This window comes from Lithobates pipiens, unplaced genomic scaffold (genome assembly GCF_037356315.1).
Source record: "Lithobates pipiens isolate NorthernLeopardFrog02 unplaced genomic scaffold, aLitPip1_a1.2 Scaffold_24, whole genome shotgun sequence".
Taxonomy (NCBI): domain Eukaryota; kingdom Metazoa; phylum Chordata; class Amphibia; order Anura; family Ranidae; genus Lithobates; species Lithobates pipiens.
This window is the reverse complement of record NW_027507786.1, coordinates 16,808,892-16,829,489: the sequence shown is the minus strand read 5'-3', so window position 1 is coordinate 16,829,489 and position 20,598 is coordinate 16,808,892. Positions and strand designations below refer to the sequence as shown.

The 20,598-nt window shown below is 45.3% G+C and overlaps 1 protein-coding gene across 2 annotated transcripts in view; it reads right to left on the bottom strand.

Annotated features, from left to right (window-relative positions):
- The window catches only part of LOC143929689 (uncharacterized), a 126,395-nt gene that overhangs the window by 19,782 nt on the left and 86,015 nt on the right, over nucleotides 1-20,598 (bottom strand). For both annotated transcript variants that reach the window (XM_077453634.1, XM_077453635.1), the window contains 2 exons: nucleotides 15,505-15,603; nucleotides 3,311-3,775 (listed from right to left, as the gene is read on the bottom strand). In XM_077453634.1, coding sequence (XP_077309760.1) covers nucleotides 3,311-3,775; nucleotides 15,505-15,603 — 564 coding nt within the window. The remainder of the gene's footprint in view (nucleotides 1-3,310; nucleotides 3,776-15,504; nucleotides 15,604-20,598) is intronic.

Genomic DNA, 20,598 nt, shown 5'->3' with positions numbered 1-20,598 from the left:
ATATGGTTAGTTATATGTCACAGAATGGTTAGTGAACATACTGGATATAGAGGACCGTTTTACATATGTAAATATAAATAAAGAAATGTGAACACAGATAAAACAAGCAAGATTGCTAGTTAAGGGACGTATTGAGTTATGTGGCACTGAATAAACCATACACTGTTAAAATATAAAAAATATATTAATAGATATGTGTATGTATATATCAATAGGTATATATATAATATATATTAAAATGTTCTGATATATTTATTAATTATGCGACTTTTACGCTAGTGCTTTATTAATTTTAGAAAAATTCCTCTAATATTTTAAATATTTTCTCCAGGAATTTTTAATAATTTCTTTCCCTTCCCCTCCGATTATATTAAATGTAATTTTATTTTTATTTTCATTTTCCCCTTATAGTTATATATATACCTATTGTTATATACATACACATATCTATTAATATATTTTTTATATTTTAACAGTGTATGGTTTATTCAGTGCCACATAACTCAATACGTCCCTTAACTAGCAATCTTGCTTGTTTTATCTGTGTTCACATTTCTTTATTTATATTTACATATGTAAAACGGTCCTCTATATCCAGTATGTTCACTAACCATTCTGTGACATATAACTAACCATATCAATGGCGCCGGCCGCATTTCCTGTTTAATGGATAGATGGGTGGGTGCCTTCTATCCATTTCCGGGTTTTAAAACACAATAAGTATGCCAGACACCAAAAAAATGGCCACGGTCCCCTTTCCGGCGACATTATCAACAACAAAATGGCCGCCGGCTGACTTCCGGGTCTCCATAATAATGGCTGCCATATACTAGCTCTGTTTAAGCTATTTAAGGACACTTCCTACTGTTGTGTTTATCTCCTGATGAAGTCACGTGACCCGTGACGAACACGCGTCGGGACACAGCAACCAGGAAGTGACGTAGACCAAGCCTGCAGCTCGTTTATACACTGCTTGTACAGACTGTTTGTTTGTGAGTATTTTTAAACTGTTTTAAAGCGGAGGTCCACCCTAAAATGGACCTTCCGCTCATCGGAATCCTCCCCCCCTCCGGCACCACAATTGGCCCCTTTCAGGGGGGAGGGGGTGCAGTTACCTGGATAATCCAGGTAACTGCACCCACTTCCGGGATAGCTCTCTGCGGAAAGGGGCGTAGATTACACCCCTTTCCGCAAGTGCCCGCCCCTTTCCGCAAGTGCCCCGCTGCCTGCTGGGAAAACACACAGATCCCAGAGGCAGCGGGGACCGTCCTTATTGCGCAGCGCGGCTCGCGCATGCGCAGTAGGGAACCGGGAAATGAAGCCGAAAGGCTCCATTTCCTGATTCCCATAACCAAGATGGCGGTGGCAGCACCCGAGAAACGATCTACAGATCACCTTCGGGTGCCGACATCGCGGGCGCGCTGGACGGGTAAGTGTCACTATTTTAAAAGTCAGCAGCTGCAGTATTTGTAGCTGCTGGCTTTAAAAAAAAAAAAAACGCGGAGTCCCGGCCGGACTCCCACTTTAATAACAATAAACCTGTTGAAGCACTTTACACTATGGAGTATTCTTCCTCCATCTCTGCTTAAACCCATGTATATGCCATACCACTGAGGAACCCTGACTGCAATACCACAGAGGAAACCCCCTTAAAGGGACCATATCATTGGCCAGGACCTGGGCACCCCACAGTAAAGGGAAAATTCCGCTAAAGGATCCCAAAAAGCCCTCTATATATACGCTGTTACCTTACAGCGGTAAGGTAAGGGGACATCCATTACTGGTATATACGGGACCACCAAGGCCACATCCCCTTCCACCAGCACCACTGCCCTTCCCATCGCAACAGCTCCACGTCGTATATCTTGCTGAAGAAGTCACATCCTATGCGATTTTGAGAATAATTGCAGCACTTTGCACTGAAAACGGACTTTTTGTCTGATACACTTATATTTTTTGTCACTTAATTATTATTTATGTTTGAAGGTTTGCCTATGTGCACCACAACAGAACACCTGCATTCTATGCGATTTTAGGATCGCAACACGCTGCACTTTTGAATGTTATATTGTGTTTTTTCTTTTTTCTTGTTTTTATTATTTCACGGTTTTATGTTGTAGATTTTACACTAATAGCAACGAGCATTATTGTTTTATCAGCCACAGCGGCACATTGGAATATTTGCACTTTTATGCGACTATAGGATTGCAACACGTTGCACTTTGGATTTTATATATGAATTTTCACTATTTTATGTATTTATGTTGTGGACTATTAGTAGAAATGAGTGTTGCTGTTTAAACTGGTCCATCTGTAGCATGCATAAAACATTGAAATGTATTTTTAAAAAGCGGCGCTGAGTCCCCCCCCCCCCCCCAAATCTATACCAGACCCTCATCTGAGCATGGAGCTGAGCAGGTCAGGAAAGAGGAGGGGACGACATGTGTTAGTATAGCTGTGCACATCAACCCAACTACTTTGTGTATCCAGATGAATTAGACTGCATTTTTTAACACAAATTGGGGTTTTATTTGGTGGTAAATGGTAATGAGTGTAGCTTGATTTTTTTTTTTTTTTATCATTATTAAAAGCTGGCACGAAATAGTAAAAAAAATACTGTATATTTTTAAAATGTAGCTGTATATTTCTTGCTGTTACCATAAACTTCCACTGAAGAAAAACCCAAAGTAAACTCTCCTGCTCCTGGTGATTGCAGTAATACCACACATGTGGATGTCATTTTGTCATTTGTACTCATAGTCCATAAACTACAGTGCATTTTTTTTTATCCTACCTAAAACATACTGATACTAATTAACAAAAAATTATTTTTATTTTATTCCTTCCTAAAATACACTTACCCTTACCTTGACCCTAACTCTAACCCCATCACGGACATAGATACAACCCTGATCTTCATATTTTTTCTCTTTTTTTTTTTTTTCCAACACATATTTGTTTCTTTTTATATTTTTCTTCTTTAGTATAGAATGCATCTTTTTCTATATTTAAGAGGAGAATAAAAAAAAAACATGAGTGTGCTGCACAGCAATCAGCTGATGAGGATCCTGGCATCCCAGTTCCTGAATGTTAGTACAGGACCCGGGGCTCTTGGTGAGAGTCTGGTCCCCTGTCCTGGGAGAACGCTGTGCAGGGCACTCCCAGTACAAACACATGTGTGCATATATACAGTATTATTGTTTGTATTATTACAATGCTGATGCTGTAAAAGGAAAGTGTATGCTGTGACCTCAGATCTCTTTTAAGTGTATAGCACAATTTCAGTACCTACAACATGACCACTACTTACCTTTGTACATAGTCAGAGTTCTGTATACAGAGATGGGCGATTGCAGAGAAGCATGTTCCACTTCTACAGAGAGCGCCGCACCGTCATCTGTATCTGCACTCGGGGTTATAGTAATGGAGCAGAGACAGTTGTACAATCCAAACCAGGATTTTGTTATTTTAACATCCATTTCCACAGGTAACAATGTACGGTTTTCATCACCTTTTTCTACAAGAGGCAGAAAAAGGACTTTATTGTCCCTCTGGTCTCCAGCTGTCGATGAGTCTTTAATAGATTTATTGGATGGTGTCTGGTCTGTGGAATCCCAGGAGGCAATAAGCTGTCTTTTAATTTCATGGCATCTTCTCAGATATACATTTATCTGGATTTCTTGTTGTCTGAAATTTGTTATCTGACAGGTTAGAGTCGTTCTCTTCATATGAGGAATATATCGATCCCCTGAGATCTCAGATAGAGAAGGTACACCTAGAAAACAATGAGAAGGAGTAAAATACATTTCATATTCCTCCATACACCATAAGAAGGACGTGTTCTCATATGGGAACAGAATAAAGTGAGAAGAGGTTTGAATGAAAAGCAATGTCTCCATGTCTAGGAGTCCGGACTGCTCAGGAATAATTGCAATAAATTAAGCACAGATATTCTTAGCCCTTGCACACACGGTCGGACATTCCGGCGGAAAATGTCCGATCGGACCGTGTTGTCGGATAATCTGACCGTGTGTGGGCTCCATCAGATTGTTTCCGTCGGAATATCTGACCGACAAAGTTTTAGAGCTGGGCTATAACATTTTCCCACAACATGGTCCGATCGGGCTTTGTCCTATTGTGTGTAGAGAATTCCGATCGAACAAAGTGCCACGCATGCTCAGATCAAATTCCTACATCAAAGCTATTGGCTACTAGCCTGAACATAGTCCCATCGTAACGAAATAACGTCATCAACAACTTTGTCCGAACATGTGTATGCAACACCAGTTTTGGACAAAATCCGTCGGACAAAATCCAACGGATTTTGTTGTCGAAATGTCCGACCCGTGTGTACAAGGGCTAAGAAGATGTTATTTTTTACGTATAATCATTTTTTATATGTTTGCATAATTTGGCCCAGTCATGCAATCAGCACAGTGATCCCCATAAACAGCTCACATACAGTATGTCACAAAAGTCAGTACACCCCTCACATTTATGTAAATATTTTCTTCTATCTTTTTATGTGATAACACTGAAGAAATGACACTTGTCTACAATGTAAAGTAAACCGCTGACAACAAAAGTGAGTACACCCCTAAGTCAAAATGTCTAAATTAGGCCCAAAGTGTCAATATTTTGTGTAACCACCATTATTTTCCAGCACTGCCTTCACCCTCTTGGGCATGGAGGTCACCAGAGCTTCACAGATTGTCACTGGGGTCCCCTTCCCCTCCTCCATGATGACATCACAGAGCTGGTGGATGTTGGAGACCTTGCGCTCCTCCACCTTCCGTTTGAGGATGTCCCACAGATGTTCAATAGGGTTTAGGTCTGGAGACATGCTTGGTCAGTCCATCACCTTTACCCTCAGCTTCTTTAGCAAGGCAGTGGTCATCTTGGAGGTGTGTTTGGGGTGGTTATCATGTTGGAATACTGCCCTGCGGCCCAGTCTCTGAAGGGAGGGGGTCATGCTCTGCTTCAGTATGTCACAGTACATGTTGGCATTCATGGTCCCCTCAATGATCTGTAGCTCCCCAGTGCTGGCAGCACTCATGCAGCCCCAGACCACGACACTCCCACCACCATGCTTGATTGTAGACAAGACACACTTGTCTTTGTCCTCCTCACCTGGTTGCCCCCACACACGCTTGTCACCATCTGACACCAAATACGTTTATCTTGGTCTCATCAGACCACAGGACATGGTTCCAGTAATCCATGTCCTTAGTCTGCTTGTCTTCAGCAAACTATTTGCAGGCTTTCTTGTGCATTATCTTTAGAAGAGGCTTCCTTCTGGGATGACAGCCATGCAGACCAATTTGATGCAGTGGGCGGCGTATGGTCTGAGCACTGACAGGGTGACCCCCCCCACCCCTACAACCTCTGCAGAAATGTTGATATTACTCATAGGTCCATTTCCCAAAGACAATCTCTGTATATGACGCTGAGCACGTGCACTCAACTTTTTTGGTGGACCATGGCAAGGCCTGTTCTGAAGGGAACCTGTCCTGTTAAACCGCTGTATGGTCTTGGCCACCGTGCTGCAGCTCAGTTTCAGGGACTTGGCAATCTTCTTATAGCCTAGGCCATCTTTATGTAGAGCAACAATTCTTTTTTTCAGATCCTCAGAGAGTTCTTTGCCATGAGGTGTCATGTTGAACTTCCAGTGACCAGTATGAGAGAGTGAGAGTGATAACACCAAATTTAACACACCTGCTCCCCATTCACACCTGAGACCTTGTAACACTAATTCCGCGTACACACGATCGGACTATCTGGCGAACTTAGTCCGGTGGACAAACCGCCGGACTTTGCAGAGGAGGTCCGCCGGACTTTCCGAACGAGCGGACCTGCCCATACACGACCAGACTTTTGAAATGAACGGACTTGTCCACACACGGAGGAAAGTCCGTTCATTTTGAACGTGGATCCAGGTAGACGGGACTAGCGAAGGAATTCAATGTTGCCACTTCCATCTGCGAGATTGACACCTTTAATAAGGGGGCCCCCAGATACGGGCCCCCCACCCTATGTGAATGAGTATGGGGTACAACTTACCCCTACCAATTCACCTGAGGGAAAAGTGTCAATGAAAAAAAACACAACACAAGTTTTTAAAATAATTTATTAGACAGCTCCGTTGGTCTTCCGTCTTGGGGGTCTTCTCGGCGGACTCCTCGCTATATTCTTCTAGCTCTTTTACTAGCGGAGGAGCCCAGCTTCTTCATCGTCGCCGCTGTCCGGGGGTCTTCTTCCACTCTTCAGGGGGTCTTGTCCCCCTCTTCGGTTCTTCTTGCCAGGCCTCTGCTTTCTTCTTCCATCTCTTTTACTAGCGTTGGCCCGGTCTTCTGTTGCTGTCGCCGCCACCGCCTTCTTGTTTTCTCTCCGGTGTACCCCATATTCATTCACATAGGGTGGGGTGCCGGTATCTGGGGGCCCCCTTATTAAAGCGGGCTCCCGGATTCCGATAAGCCCACCTCCCGCAGACCCCGACAACCAATGGCCAGGGTTGACGGGAAGAGGCCCTTGTCCTCATCAGCATGGGAACAAGGTGCTTTGGGGTGGGGGGGGGGCGCTCGCTCATCCCCACCACCTTTTGTGACTGGTTGGGCAGAGTGCTTAAGTGGATAAGGGTCTCATATGGAATTTGAGGGGACCCCCATGCCGTTTTTTTGGCATAGGGCTTCCCCTCTAAGTCTATACCAGGTGATGGGTCTAGCGAGGTGTCAATCTCACCGATGGAGGTGGCAACATTGACTTCCTTTGCTAGTCCCGTCTACCTGGAGCCACGTTCAAAATGAACGGACTTTCACGGACTTGTGTGGGCAAGTCTGTTCATTTCAAAAGTCAAGCGGACTAGCACACAGACGGGCGGATTGAGTCAATCTTCTTGAGACAATTTTGAGTCAAAACTTCTTTCTAAGTCCGCCGGACTTTTGGGAAAAAAAAGTGCGCCGGAGCCCACACACGACCAAGTCCGCCGGATAGAACGATCATGTGTATGGGACATAAAGAGTCACATGACACCGGGGAGGTAAAATGGCTAATTGGGCCCAATTTGGACATTTTCACTTAATGGCTGTGTGTTGAGTTATTTTGAGGGGACAGGAAATTTACACTGTTATACAAGCTGTACACTCACTACTTTACATTGTAGACAAGTGTCATTTCTTCAGTGTTGTCACATGAAAAGAGAGAAGAAAAGATTTACAAAAATGTGAGGGGTGTACAAATGTGAATTTGTATTGAAGCAACACTTTCTGCTGCCAGGATCCCAATCACAGCACACTGATGAGGATATACACTCAGTTTTAAAAATGGTATCATTGCAATGACCCACTTTAAACAGCAGTGATAGAGAAGAACCTACACAAATGACAAATAGACTGTGCACTTTGCAAAGTGCAGTTGTTCCAGAGTTTAGTAAATGAGAAGAAGCTTCACCCTACAAAGAATACCCAATCACGTGCAAGGAAAAAAAAAATGCATTTTTGCACTTGATTGGAGGATGGAAGTCAGCAGAGCTTCTGCTCATTTACTAAGCTCTGGAGCAACTGCAGTCTATTTACTATTTAGTAAATCCACCTCAATGTGTCACTTATTATTGCCGCCGCCTATTGACCACCAGAAATGAAAGTACAGGCATCACTTTTCATTCAGCCATTGTATCATAAAGATAAGAACAGATCACATTCAAACTCAATGTAATGAGATTATTCTTTCTTCTAATAATTTTATTTACAGTTAAATATACAAAATTGGATTGAAAAAAAATGGATAAAAAAATAACATGAAAATAAACATGTACTGACCACTCCCCCAGAAACATAATTTCCTCCTTGTGTGATTGGCTCACCAATTTTCCCAGTCTACACTAAGATACAAGTCAGATTTCAGGCATCCCCTGCAACAAAAATGTCCTTTTTTGGTGAGCGCTGATAGGAACACATCCAAAGGGATGCAGGCCCAGCAGATTTCCTCATTAGTGCTCTGCAGCTGACTGATAATTATGAAACCCCTCCCATTAGACTGACGTTGCACAGAGACACAGAGAAACACACATGGATTTCTTCAGAATAACAAAAGGTCGGAATCTGCAACAAAGGTTGTTATAAACCTTGCAATGTACAGAGATCACCCAAAGGGGAATGTTTTTTTCTCAACAAAAGTGGAGTTACACTTTAAGAATATCAGGTGATGTGTATTTGTGTAATGAGGGAGGGTATGGCCTAAAGAGATCAACACCCTGTATCAAGGTGTGCATAATTATTAGGAAGCTTCTTTTCCTCGGGCAAAATGGGCCAAAAAAAGAGATTTAACTGACTCTGAAAAGTCAAAAATTGGAAGAAGTCTTTCAGAGGGATGCAGCACTCTTGATATTGCTAAGATATTGGGGAGTGATCACAGAATCAATCAAAAATCAGCAAACGTTGCCTCAATATAGCCGAAGGCTACTGAGTCCGGCTTTCCCAGCTTTAAGTTAAAGTGGGGTTCCACCCATTTTTGTGTTTATTAAAAGTTAGCAGCTGCAAAAAGGTGTAGCTGCTGACTGTTCATGAACACACACTGACCTGTCCCACAGTCCAGCGATGTGGCCACCTGAACCCTCGCTCCTCTCCCTCTCCTCTCCACAGCACCAACATCACTACTGCACCCGGCTGTGACAGCTTGCGGCTTCACAGTTGGGTGTGCACTGCGCATGCGTGAGTCGCACTGCACGTCATGAGTGGCCAAGCAATCTTCTGGGACCTGTGATGTGCCCCAGAAGATTGCTGGGAGGGAGGGGCCCAGAGCAGAAATGGGATCCTTGAGGCTGGGTTCACACTGCTGCGGCAGCGAGAACCGGATGTGATTCGCACCGCACTGCAGTGCAAATCACATCCGATCTCTGTGCGATGCGAGTTCAGCCATACAGATAGTATGGCTGAATTCGCATCGCACCCGCCACAAACTCGCACAGGACCCTTTTTTTGGTCCGCAGCAGAATCGGATCGCATGGGTGTTCACACCATGCGATCCAATTCCTGTCCGAGTTTGCAGATCGCACTGCGATATGCGAACTGATCTGGGGGTGTCATTAAGGTTTCACTGACACTCCCAGCAGTCCGCATAGGGCAGTGTGAACTTCCGGCGGGAGGCATGCGATGCGGGAAAACGCAGCGGATTCGTGGCATTCCCACATCGCTCCGGTGTGAACCCGGCCTTAAGGATCATTTCAGCAGCAGGGCCCCTGAGACTCTAACTAGTTCTCTGTTTCTTCAATACTTAAAGGATATCTCATTCTTCTCGTGCTTGGGAAGCTTTATCTATCCATGTTTCAAAGACTTCTTCCTAATGCCGCGTACACACGAGCGGATTGTATGGCGTACTTGGCCCATCGAAACACATTTCAGCGGACAATCCGCTCGTGTGTGGGCTTCAGCTGACTTTTTCAGCGTGCAGTCCGGAGTACTAAGTATTTCGGTTTTTTCGAAATTCTGTCCGTCGTACTTTGGTTTCAGCGGACAATCCGCTCGTCAGTAGGCTAGTTCGACGGACTAAGAATGGCACATGCTCAGAAAGGATTTACACGGCGGAAGGGTGCTTTGCTGTGTCTTGGACTTCCTATTTCTAGTCCCATCGTACGTGCTGTACACGTCATCGCACAAGCTTTCGACAGACTGTTTGTGTATCCGTGTGTGGTCAAGTCCGTTCAGTGGAAAGTACGACGGACTGTCCGTCGGATTGTATGACGGACTAAGTACGCCATACAGTCCGCTCGTGTGTACGTGGCATTAGATGGAACTGGAGTCTTACCTGAGGAGAACTATAGCTTCTGATATCCATGATTGATAGGGACATAATAATTTTTTGACAAAGTTCTCCACTGTGTAAAAGACAATATAAAAAAAGTTCCCAAATACATGTTCTTTTAAAATATTGCAGCGGCGCTTTTTATCCACAATGAGATGCAGATACACCGTCTTATATAAAATCGACCAATAAGAGAAGCATCAAAAGTGTCAGGGAGAAAGTCTTTGCTGTGATCTGTATAAAGCTTCTACCAATATTTCACCACATGCGGCAAAAATCTCCCCTTTGGGGATGCGCTCACCAGAAAACCAGCAATATTCAGCCTTTCAATATAGAAAATCTTTTCCACTTTTCCACTGCTCCACTGATAACCTCCACCAGATGTCAGTATTGCAAAATGAGAGTTCCAGAAAATACCTGGGTTACAGAAGCTCCTCTCCCGCTAATTAACTCAGACTTCTCGCCTCCAGCTGCAGTGAATATTGCTGGTTTTCTGGTGAGTGCATCCCCATAGGGGAGATTTTTGTCGCGCCTGGTGAAATATTGGTAGAAGCTTTATACAGATCACAGCAAAGACTTTCTCCTTGCCACTTTGGATGCTTCTCTTATTGGTCGATTTTATATAAGACTGTGTATCTGCACCTTATCGTGGATAAAAAGCGCTGCTGCAATATTTTAAAAGAACATGTATTTGGGAACTTTTTTTATATTGTCTTTTACACATTGTTTTCTAACAAAGTAGCTGCTTAAAGGTATATCATTACCAGTATATTTTTAACCATTAGGTATTATTCCAAGTGGCGCGGAGTGGTGTTTAATAGGGCGCGGTTTAAGCACCTTTGTTCACTAAAGTTCTCCACTGAACAAATTTAGTGCATATAAATCAAAAAGTGAGTCCCAAGTGGTAAAACAATCCATGATACCAAAAAAGTGTGCAAATTCCAATTTTATGTAGATCCAACAAGTGTATCCAATGTACACGTCTAATTGGTAAAAAATAGCTAAACCTCATCTTCATGCTGAGATGGCCATATTCCTGTATTACACATAAACCAGACCTTGATTGGTTCATCAAAAGAAAGAGACTAAATTGGTCTGTAAAACAAGTATATACAAAATAAAAAAAATACATATACTCGATATATATATATATATATATATATATATATATATATATATACTCAATAACGTAAAAAAAGATAAATCAACTGATATTGGTGAAACTTTATGAGTTGGTAAAAAACACAGACCAAGGAAGAAAAATCTCATTGGTATGTAAGGCTGTTCCCTATCATGTGGACCTCTACCAACACAACAATAAAATATAAATCATCAACTAAAAAACAAAACAAAAGAATACCTAAAATCCATGCAATTAGTATTTAATAGAGAAAAGAAACCTTATGTTTCACTAAAGAATCAAATCTAATAAGTTATATGGTTAATAATCATGCTGAACAAGAAAGGGAAAAGTTATGTATAGTTTTTTTTATCCCATTCGACATTCATGCCTTATGGGAAAAAAAAGATCTCAATTTATGAATCCACCAGGACTCCAATTGGGAGACCTCTCTCTTGGTTGATCCCCCTCTCCATGGTGCCACATATTTGTCTGTGGCCACAAATGATGTCCCCTGTGGGTCTCTGTTGTGACAATAGCCATCATTTTTGGGGGACTGTGTGTTCTTTCATACCTTTTTTGATATTATTAACCACCTCGCGCCCGCCCTATAGCCGAATGACGGCCGAAAAGCAGGCGCGTTCGTCCGGGTGGTCGTCCCTGGACGTCCTGATGTTTACTTCCGCAATGTGCGCCGCTGCGGGCGTGCATCGTGGAAGTTCTGTGTTCGCCGTGTCCCCCGGGAACAGGCAAACACAGATCGCTGTAAACGGCCAATCACAGCAGCCGTTTACAGTGTGATCGGCGTGTCCAATGGGAGATGATCTCATATGTAAACATATGAGATCATCTCTCAGCGCCGCTCTCCCTCCTCGCACAGACAGTGTGAAAGGGGAGAGATGAACGGCTGCAGCGGCAGCCGTTCTGCCTCGAGTAAAAAAAAAAAGTGCCATCCTCCCCCAGCAGTGCCATCCTCCCCCAGCAGTGCAATCCTCCCCCAGCAGTGCCATCCGCCCCAGTGCCATCCACCCCAGTGCCATCCACCCCAGTGCTACCTGCCCCCAGTACCATCCACCCCAGTGCCATCCACCCCAGTGCTACCTGCCCCCAGTGCCATCCACCCCAGTGCTACCTGCCCCCAGTGCTACCTGCCCCCAGTGCCACCTGCCCCCAGTGCCACCTGTTGCCTGTGCCATTTGTCCCCAGTGCCATCTGTCATCAGTGCCACGTATAAGTGCCATCTGTCATCAGTGCCACGTGTCATCAGTGCCACATAGTGCCATCTGTCATCAGTGCCACGTATTAGTGCCATCTGTCATCAGTGCCACGTATCTGTGCCATTTGTCATCAGTGCCACCTGTCAGTGTCACGTGCCATCTGTTGTCAGTGTCACATGTCATCAATGCCACTTATCAGTGCCATCTGTCATCAGTGTCACGCGTCATCGGTGCCATGTATTAGTGCCATCTGTCATCTGTGGCACGTATTAGTGCCATCTGTCATCAGTGCCACGTATTAGTGCCACGTGTCTTCAGTGCCACGTATTAGTGCCACGTGTCATCAGTGCCACGTATAAGTGCCATGTGTCATCAGTGCCACATATTAGTGCCATCTGTCATCAGTGCCACGTGTCATCAGTGCCACGTATAAGTGTCATCATTGCCACGTATCAGTGCCATCTGTCATCAGTGTCACGTGTCATTGTTCTGGTGCTTCAAAAGTGTAATAAATAGTCAACAAGTTAGATGTGTAATTTATGTTCCTAGAACACATGATGGCGCTCCCTGTATGTTGGGCCTCTCTATGTGGCCAGGCTGTGAAAAAGTCCCACACATGTGGTATTGTAATACTCAGGAGGAGTAGCAGAATTTTTTTGGGGGTGTCATTTGTGGTATACACATGCCACGTGAGAGAAATAACCTATTACAATGACAATTTTGTGGAGAAAAAAAAATGAAAAATCTTAATTTTGCAAAGAATTGTGGGAAAAAAATTACAACATCAAAAAGCTCACCATGCCTCTTACTAAATACCTTGGAATGTCTACTTTCCAAAAAGGGGTCATTTGGGGGGTATTTGTACTTTCCCGATTTGTGCAGGTCACAAGAAGCGAGATAGTCCACCAGTACATCAGATGTGATCAATTTTGTGCGATTCGCACCACAGCTTGTAGACTCTCTAACTTTCACAAAGACCAAATAATATCCACTAATTTGGGTTATTTTTACCAAAGATATGTAGCAGTATAAATTGTGGCCAAAATTTATGAAGAAAAATTAATAATTTGCATAATTCTGTCACAGAAACAAAGAAATATGCTTTTTTTTTCAAAATTTTCGGTCTTTTTTCATTTATAGCGCAAAAAATAAAAACCCCAGGGGTGATCAAATACCACCAAAAGAAAGCTCTATTTGTGGGAAAAAAAGGACAAAAAATTCATTTGGGTACAGTGTTGTATGACTGAGTAATTGTCATTCAAATTGTGAGAGCATCGAAAGCTGAAAATTGGTCTGGGCAGGAAGGGTGTTTAAGTGCCCAGTAAGCAAGTGGTTAATATGCTCCTTTATACACACTGAGAATGATCTGGTAGTTTTGCCCAGGTATTGTTTGCCACAAGGGCAAGCAATAAGATATACTAAATTGTTTGTTGTGCATGTAATAAATTGTCTAATTGTATAAGATTTAGCAGTAAATGTGGAAACAAAAGTACATGATTTTTTTCTACCGAGGGCTTTCATTTGGCACACTGAACATATTTACAAGGATAGTACCCAATTAGATCATTGAAAGAAAGTTGTTTTTTTGCAGGATCAATAATGTTAGGGGCTATCTTGGCCTGCAATGAGGGTACAGCTTTGAAGACAAATGTTTTTGTGGAAGGGAAGTACGCATGATGTGTCTTTCATCAGCTGCATCACGTTTCCTTGGCTGACCACTGCATCCTCAACGCTGCCTGTTTTTTTGGGCTTCTTCAAAAGAGCTTGAACAGCACATTGATACCATCAGGGAAGCGTGTGATTAGGCCCAAAAGCATTCTGCAGTAGAACAACCACCCCAAACACAACCACCCCAAACATACAGCCAATGTCATTAAGAATTATCTTCAGCATGAAGAAGAACAAGGAGTCCTGGAAGTGATGGTTTGGCCCCCCACTGCGCCCTGATCCCATCATCATGGAGTCTGTCTGAGAGGAAGGAATGGAGGCAGCTGGCAGTTGGCCAAGATGTTCACATGACAACCTACCTGCTGAGTTCCTTCAAAAACTGTGTGTCATGGTTATGCAATAGAGTTCATCTGCTTACCTGTCTCCATGTGTTCATTTCTAGAGACCAGCCGACCCTCACCTAACTGCTTTTATAATCCATCCTCTGGCATGACTCCACCCTAGCTCCTATCAGAGAACTCTATATTAACCTGTGAACTGCAGGCCAACCCTGCTGATCAACCTTTGTGTGTTAGCTTCCTGTTACCTGCCGTGTGCTCTGCTGTTATTCTGTTACCGACTTTGGCGTGTCCTTGACTATCCCTGTTTGCCTGTGATCCTGACCTTTTGGCGTGTCCCTGACTATTCCTGTCTGCTTGTGGCCCCGACCTTGGCTTTGTCCCTCACCATCCCTATCCTCCTGTTGCCTACTGTGGGTGTGAGCTGGGGGACCCTGGGGGTCGCGACCTGGAGCCAGTTGCAGCCAAGTCCATCCTCACCACTCAAGGCTCTGGTGAACACCTGCTGGCTCTTAGACTCCGTGCCCCAGGGAATCTTGCGCTCTAACCCCGGTGGGATCCATCTTGGTGTTCTGGCGGCCCTGCCTTCCTATCACCTTGACCCCCATCCGCAGCAGTCAGCCGTAGGGTCCACAACCTTGCGGTGCACTCCTAATCCCTACGGTGTGCATCTGTCACCTGGCCTCAAGGTGATAGGAAGGCAAGGCCGCCAGAACACCAAGATGGATCCCACCGGGGTTAGAGCGTAAGATTCTCTGGGGCGCGGAGTCTAAGAGCCAGCAGGTGTTCACCAGTGCCTCGAGTGGTGAGGATGGACTTGGCTGCAACTGGCTCCAGGTCGCGACCCCCAGGGTCCCCCAGCTCACACCCACAGTAGGCAACAGGAGGATAGGGATAGTGAGGGACAAAGCCAAGGTCGGGGCCACAAGCAGACAGGAATAGTCAGGGACACGCCAAACCTGCAGGATCACAGGCAAACAGGGATGGTCAAGGACACGCCAAAGTCGGTAACGGAATAACAGCAGAGCACACGGCAAGTAATAGGAAGCTAACACACAAAGGTTGATCAGCAGGGCTGGCCTGCAGTGCACAGGTTAATCTAGAGTTCTCTGATAGGAGCTAGGGTGGAGCCATACCAGAGGATGGATTATAAAAGCAGTTAGGTGAGGGTCGGCTGGTCTCTAGAAATGAACACATGGAGACAGGTAAGCAGACAAACTCTATTGCATAACCATGACACTGTGTGCAAGTCTACATAGAAGAAGGCAAAGGATGGTCACACCAAATATTGATTGGATTTGGATAAATATATATATACACACACAGTATATGCACATTATTGTTTATGTAACTTTTAGACACTTACCGAATTTGAAGAATCTCCAGAAATTCATATCAAAATGCATCCCTATTAAATATGAAATAATGATACCAGATAATGCAATATATATCTTCACTCTCACATCTACAAAAGAAAAGCACAATATAAATATTAGTCACTCTCCGATATAATGACTATAAACCAATCGCTGCATTTGCACAACATTTATTTTACGTTGAACAGCCACATCTTACACCGGTCAGTCACACATTGATGATCCGATCGTTTAATCCCAAGTGCTGGGGGTTCCTTTTTGTATTTTTATTTTTCTAGTCGGTCCCAGATCTCCAGGAGCAACAAGGACTTGTGACCATCATTTATTATATTGATGGATCAGACTTCATTTGTGTCTCTGGTTGTTCTCTACATTTCTATCCTACAGACATCTACACTGTGAAAAGAGTTTTTTTTTTTTGCTACAACTTTTTTTTAAATGACCTTGACCTGCAAGTAAGGCCACTCAAGGAAAAGTTACATAAGATGAGTTCCCCATGCTGAAACAAATACTGAGTAGATGATATTAGTATGTGACAATACCAGATTATTTACTTATGCAGAGCTCCGTCTTGTGTCTGTTCTCGATCTATATATATATATATAAAGTATATATATATTTATGGTGTGGAGCCCTCTGACCGATACGGTTAAGGATGACAAACAAGGTTAACATAAACTCGCTTACTTGAAATGGACCTGAAAGTGTGCCCTGGTCTGACGTACGGTATACCAAAATAAGGGGGCATACCTTAGATAGAAAGTGGGTGATAAATGAAATGAATATGAAGGGAGTGAAATGAGTACTCTCATGAGGAGTATGATGCTTGAGAAATGCCCTGAAAAAGGGGATGGGTGGGTGGGTATCGCGCACCGGAACCGACGAGGAGGACAGGCGAACGGGCTGGTTATATATTCCACCGGGCTCCTCCCATAATTTCAGGCCAGCATACTGGCCTTTCTATTTATGGTGTGGAGCCCTCTGACCGATACGGTTAAGGATGACAAACAAGGTTAACATAAACTCGCTTACTTGAAATGGACCTGAAAGTGTGCCCTGGTCTGACGTACGGTATACCAAAATAAGGGGGCAAAAACATTCAGGTAGGGGTTGCATTTTATTGATCCAAGTTTGTTACTGGGTGAGCTCGACAAAGGCCTGGGTCATCTCCGCTTGCGGAATGGGTATGTAGCGGGCGAAACAGGTGGACCTTCCTCTGCCCAACTTCTTGATAATGTGAGTAGGACAGAGGTGAAGGATACCCGGGAGTATCCTGACACGTTCCACCGGGCAGCGTTCAGAGGTTTAGTGAGGAATGGCAGAAGAGGACTAACTCCTGGTTGATCAGCCAAAAAGGGGCCGACAGGCGCGTGAGAATGGCGACCGGGTACCAGCGGTTGTTGGACTTATAGCGGTGTATGTCCGAACCCGAGCCAAGCTGCTGCGTCTTGGAGACTGCCAAGTGTAAGACGAAATGGTCTTCGTATCGGACCAGGTGGTGCTCGTACGGCATGCGTGCTGTGAGGCTACAACAAGTAAACTCGCTTGGCCGTAAGAAGCCGTAGAAGGCTAGGTGTATGGCTGCTTGTAAATGACACCAATGTGGAGACCGAAAAGGTGAAGTGGCCAGGAAAACTGACATATTTCTAGACGTCTCCTGTGATAGGCAGTCGTTTTGGTCCTGGTCATCGGCTGGCGCTTTCTGGATACCGCGCATAACAGCCCGAACGGCGTGGAAAATAGGAAGGGTACGGTAGGGTCCTGGAGGGACGTGAAATGTTGTACACCGGTCAGGTATAGCCGGATCGTATTAAAGGATAACACCAACTGTGAGTGGCAGTAGGAAATGAAGGCTATGACTTGCTTGACACGGGACGTCTCTGTACTGTGATACGTGATGAAGTTGGTTAAAGGCCCTCCAGGCTGATTGATAGGCCTTGAGGGTATTGCGGGAAAGGGAGTGATCAAATGAGTTGGGTAGCCGCTAAGAGGTGAGGGGCTAATCCAGGGTCAGTTGAGACCAGTCCGGGATAGCTGCTGATGTTGGCCCGGCTCCGGGTACCTGAGCGAAAATGAGACAAGGTTAAAAGCGGGAGAGGGCGTCCGCTGCCTGATTGAATTCACCGGGGATAAAGGAAGAATGGATGTTTGAACTGAAACAACGACAAGAGCTGGACCGGTCGACGTAGGAAGTACATAACCAACGGAGAGGGCGCCTTGGCGCAGCCAGGAATTGTCAGTAACTGGGGAGGCCAGGGAGCTGTGAGCCAGAGGTGGCCAAAAAACAGCCGCAAGCCCGTGGGGCCGCTGCGTCGGTCATCACCTGGGGAGAAAGGGAAGACGCGGAGGGAACGAACAGGGAGACGTCATTCCCAGACGATAGGAATTCCTCCCGCCTAGCAAGGACTGCTATTGCCGCGGGGACCCGGCTGAGGACTTGCTCTGGATCCTGTGAGAGGGGCAGTAAGACCAATCGGCGTGACACAAAGGCGCGAGCCCTGAGGGATAATGTGCATGGCGACGCTCGACATGCCGTGAAGGGACTGTCGGTGTCTTTTGGACGACTAAACTGGGGAATATGCGAGGGTATCATATGTCCGTAAAGATGGCAGTTGTAATGGGCGAGCATTGACCGATGGTTACTGGCTGATGCCTCTGAACGCCTCGTAGTGGGGATCTTGCTGTATGGGCCGTAACAATCGATGGCTCTCCGAGCATTGTAAGGATAAGAAATGTTGAACGCTAGCTAGAAATAGCCTGGGCGTGCTACCGGAAGAAGCCAGTCGCGTGTGTCAACATGATCCTGGTGCGGACGGAAGTTGAACTCAACTGTCCCAAGGAAGAGACGGACAGACGGGCAACAGTGAGTGGCTTGTAAGAAAAGCCACAGAAGACGAGTGGCCAATTAAGTGCTGCTGAAAATGGCGTGTAGCCAGTTAGCGTACCCCCTGAGAACGTGCTTGCCACAAATGATTGCCAGAAGTTATGCTAAGTCGCGAGCCTTGGCGTGACTAAAGGCTGTGTGTGCACGTGTGCTTGCGACAATTGCCCGGGAGTTTGTCACAGGAGATGTGTACATGGTGACTGTGAGCAATTCGTGTTACCGCATGTGCACTGCGAAGACTGCGGGAGTTGTACTTGCATGTATGTTAGGACGCGTGCTTGCGAGGTTGCAAGATGTTACCCAGGATGCGTGCTTGCCATGATTGCAAGATGTTATGCTAGGACGCGTGCCTGCAGCGATTGCAAGGAATTACAGTAGGCTTCATGGGTAGCCAGGCCGGAAAAGACAGAAGTCCATCCGGTCCAACCACAAATCGAAATAATAAGGTATCACACCACCCGACACCCCAATTCTACGCCCGCAGCTGATCCAGAGGAAGGCAAAAAACCCCAACAGAGCATAGGCCAATTTGCTACGGTAGGGGAAAAAATTCCTTCCTGACCCCTCGAGAGGCAATCGGATTTTCCCTGGATCAACTATGCCTATAAGCATAAGTACCCTGTAATACAACGAACATTTAGGAAGGTATCCAGGCTTTCCCCAAAGCAACCCATTGAGCAGGCAGAAGTGCCTGCCAGCAATGATTGCCACAAGTTGTGCCTGGCCATCAGCTTGCAATGATTGCAAGAGGCCTATGCTTGAATGCGTGCTTGCCATGACTGCAAGAGGTCTACGCTCGAATGCGTGCTTGCAATGATCGCTAGAGGTGTATGCTCGAACGCATGCTTGCAACGATTGAAAGAGGTCTATGCCCGAACACGTGCTTGCAACGATTGCAAGAGGTTTATGCTCGAATGCGTGCTTGCAACGATTGCAAGAGGTTTATGCTTGAATGCGTGCTTGCAATGATTGCAAGAGGTTTATGCTTGAATGCGTGCTTGCAACGATTGCAAGAGGTTTATGCTTGAATGCGTGCTTGCAACGATTGCAAGAGGTTTATGCTTGAATGCGTGCTTGCAACGATTGCAAGAGGTTTGTGCTCGAATGCGTGCTTGCAACGACCGCAAGAGGTTTATGCTCGAATGCGTGCTTGCAACGACTGCAAGAGGTCTATGCACGAACGCGTGCTTGTAATGAGTGCGAGAGGTCTATGCTCGAATGCGTGCTTGTAACGAGTGCAAGAGGTCTAGGCTCGAATGCGTGCTTGCAACGACTGCAAGAGGTCTACGCTCGTATGCGTGCTTGCAAAGAGTGCGAGAGGTCTACAATGATTGTGATTAGTCTATCTCTGGATGCGTGCTTGCAACGATTGCAAGAAGTCTACGCTTGGATGTGTATTTACGACGATTGCACGAAGTCTACGCTTGAATGTGGAGAAAAACAACGAAACATGCCTAAACGAAGCTGTGTTTTTCCCTTTTGAGGCAACTTTATAATGAAATGAGGCCGAGGAGCAAGGCCCCCCTGGTAGGCATCCAAACCTTGAAAAATCAACTGGACCCAAACCGGGGAGTGGCATGTGACAGTGAGATGAGAGAAGCTGCCATGACAGAGATCCGGATCGCCATGCCACAACTTGCGACTGAGCACGAAACGGATTCTGGAGCATGTACTGAAATGAGGCCGTTCCTGGGGCACGCCGAGACGAATTTGGTACACCGATGTGACTATTCGTACCGGAACGTGATAGGTGAAATGAAATGAAAACCCATGACAAAGACAAGAATCAGAGGACGAGGCCCTTGAACCAAACGGATGAATCCTGTCCTTGGAGCATGTACTGAAATGAGGCCATTCCTGGGGCACGCCGGGATGAATTTGGTACACAGATGTGACTATTCGTACCGGAACGTGATAGGTGAAATGAAATGAAACCCATGACAAAGACAAGAATCAGAGGACGAGCCCTTGAACCCAACAGATGAATCCTGTCCTTGGAGCATGTACTGAAATGAGGCGTAACAGCTGGGCGCACCGGAACGAATCGGTGCATAAATAAATGCGACAGGATTCGAATCGGAGCGTAATAAGTGACCGAAATGATATGCCATGACAGAGATAAGATTCAACGACTGGACTGATGGTTACAACAAAGAATCCGACTCTGGAGCATGTACTGAAATGAGGCGTAGCAGCTGGG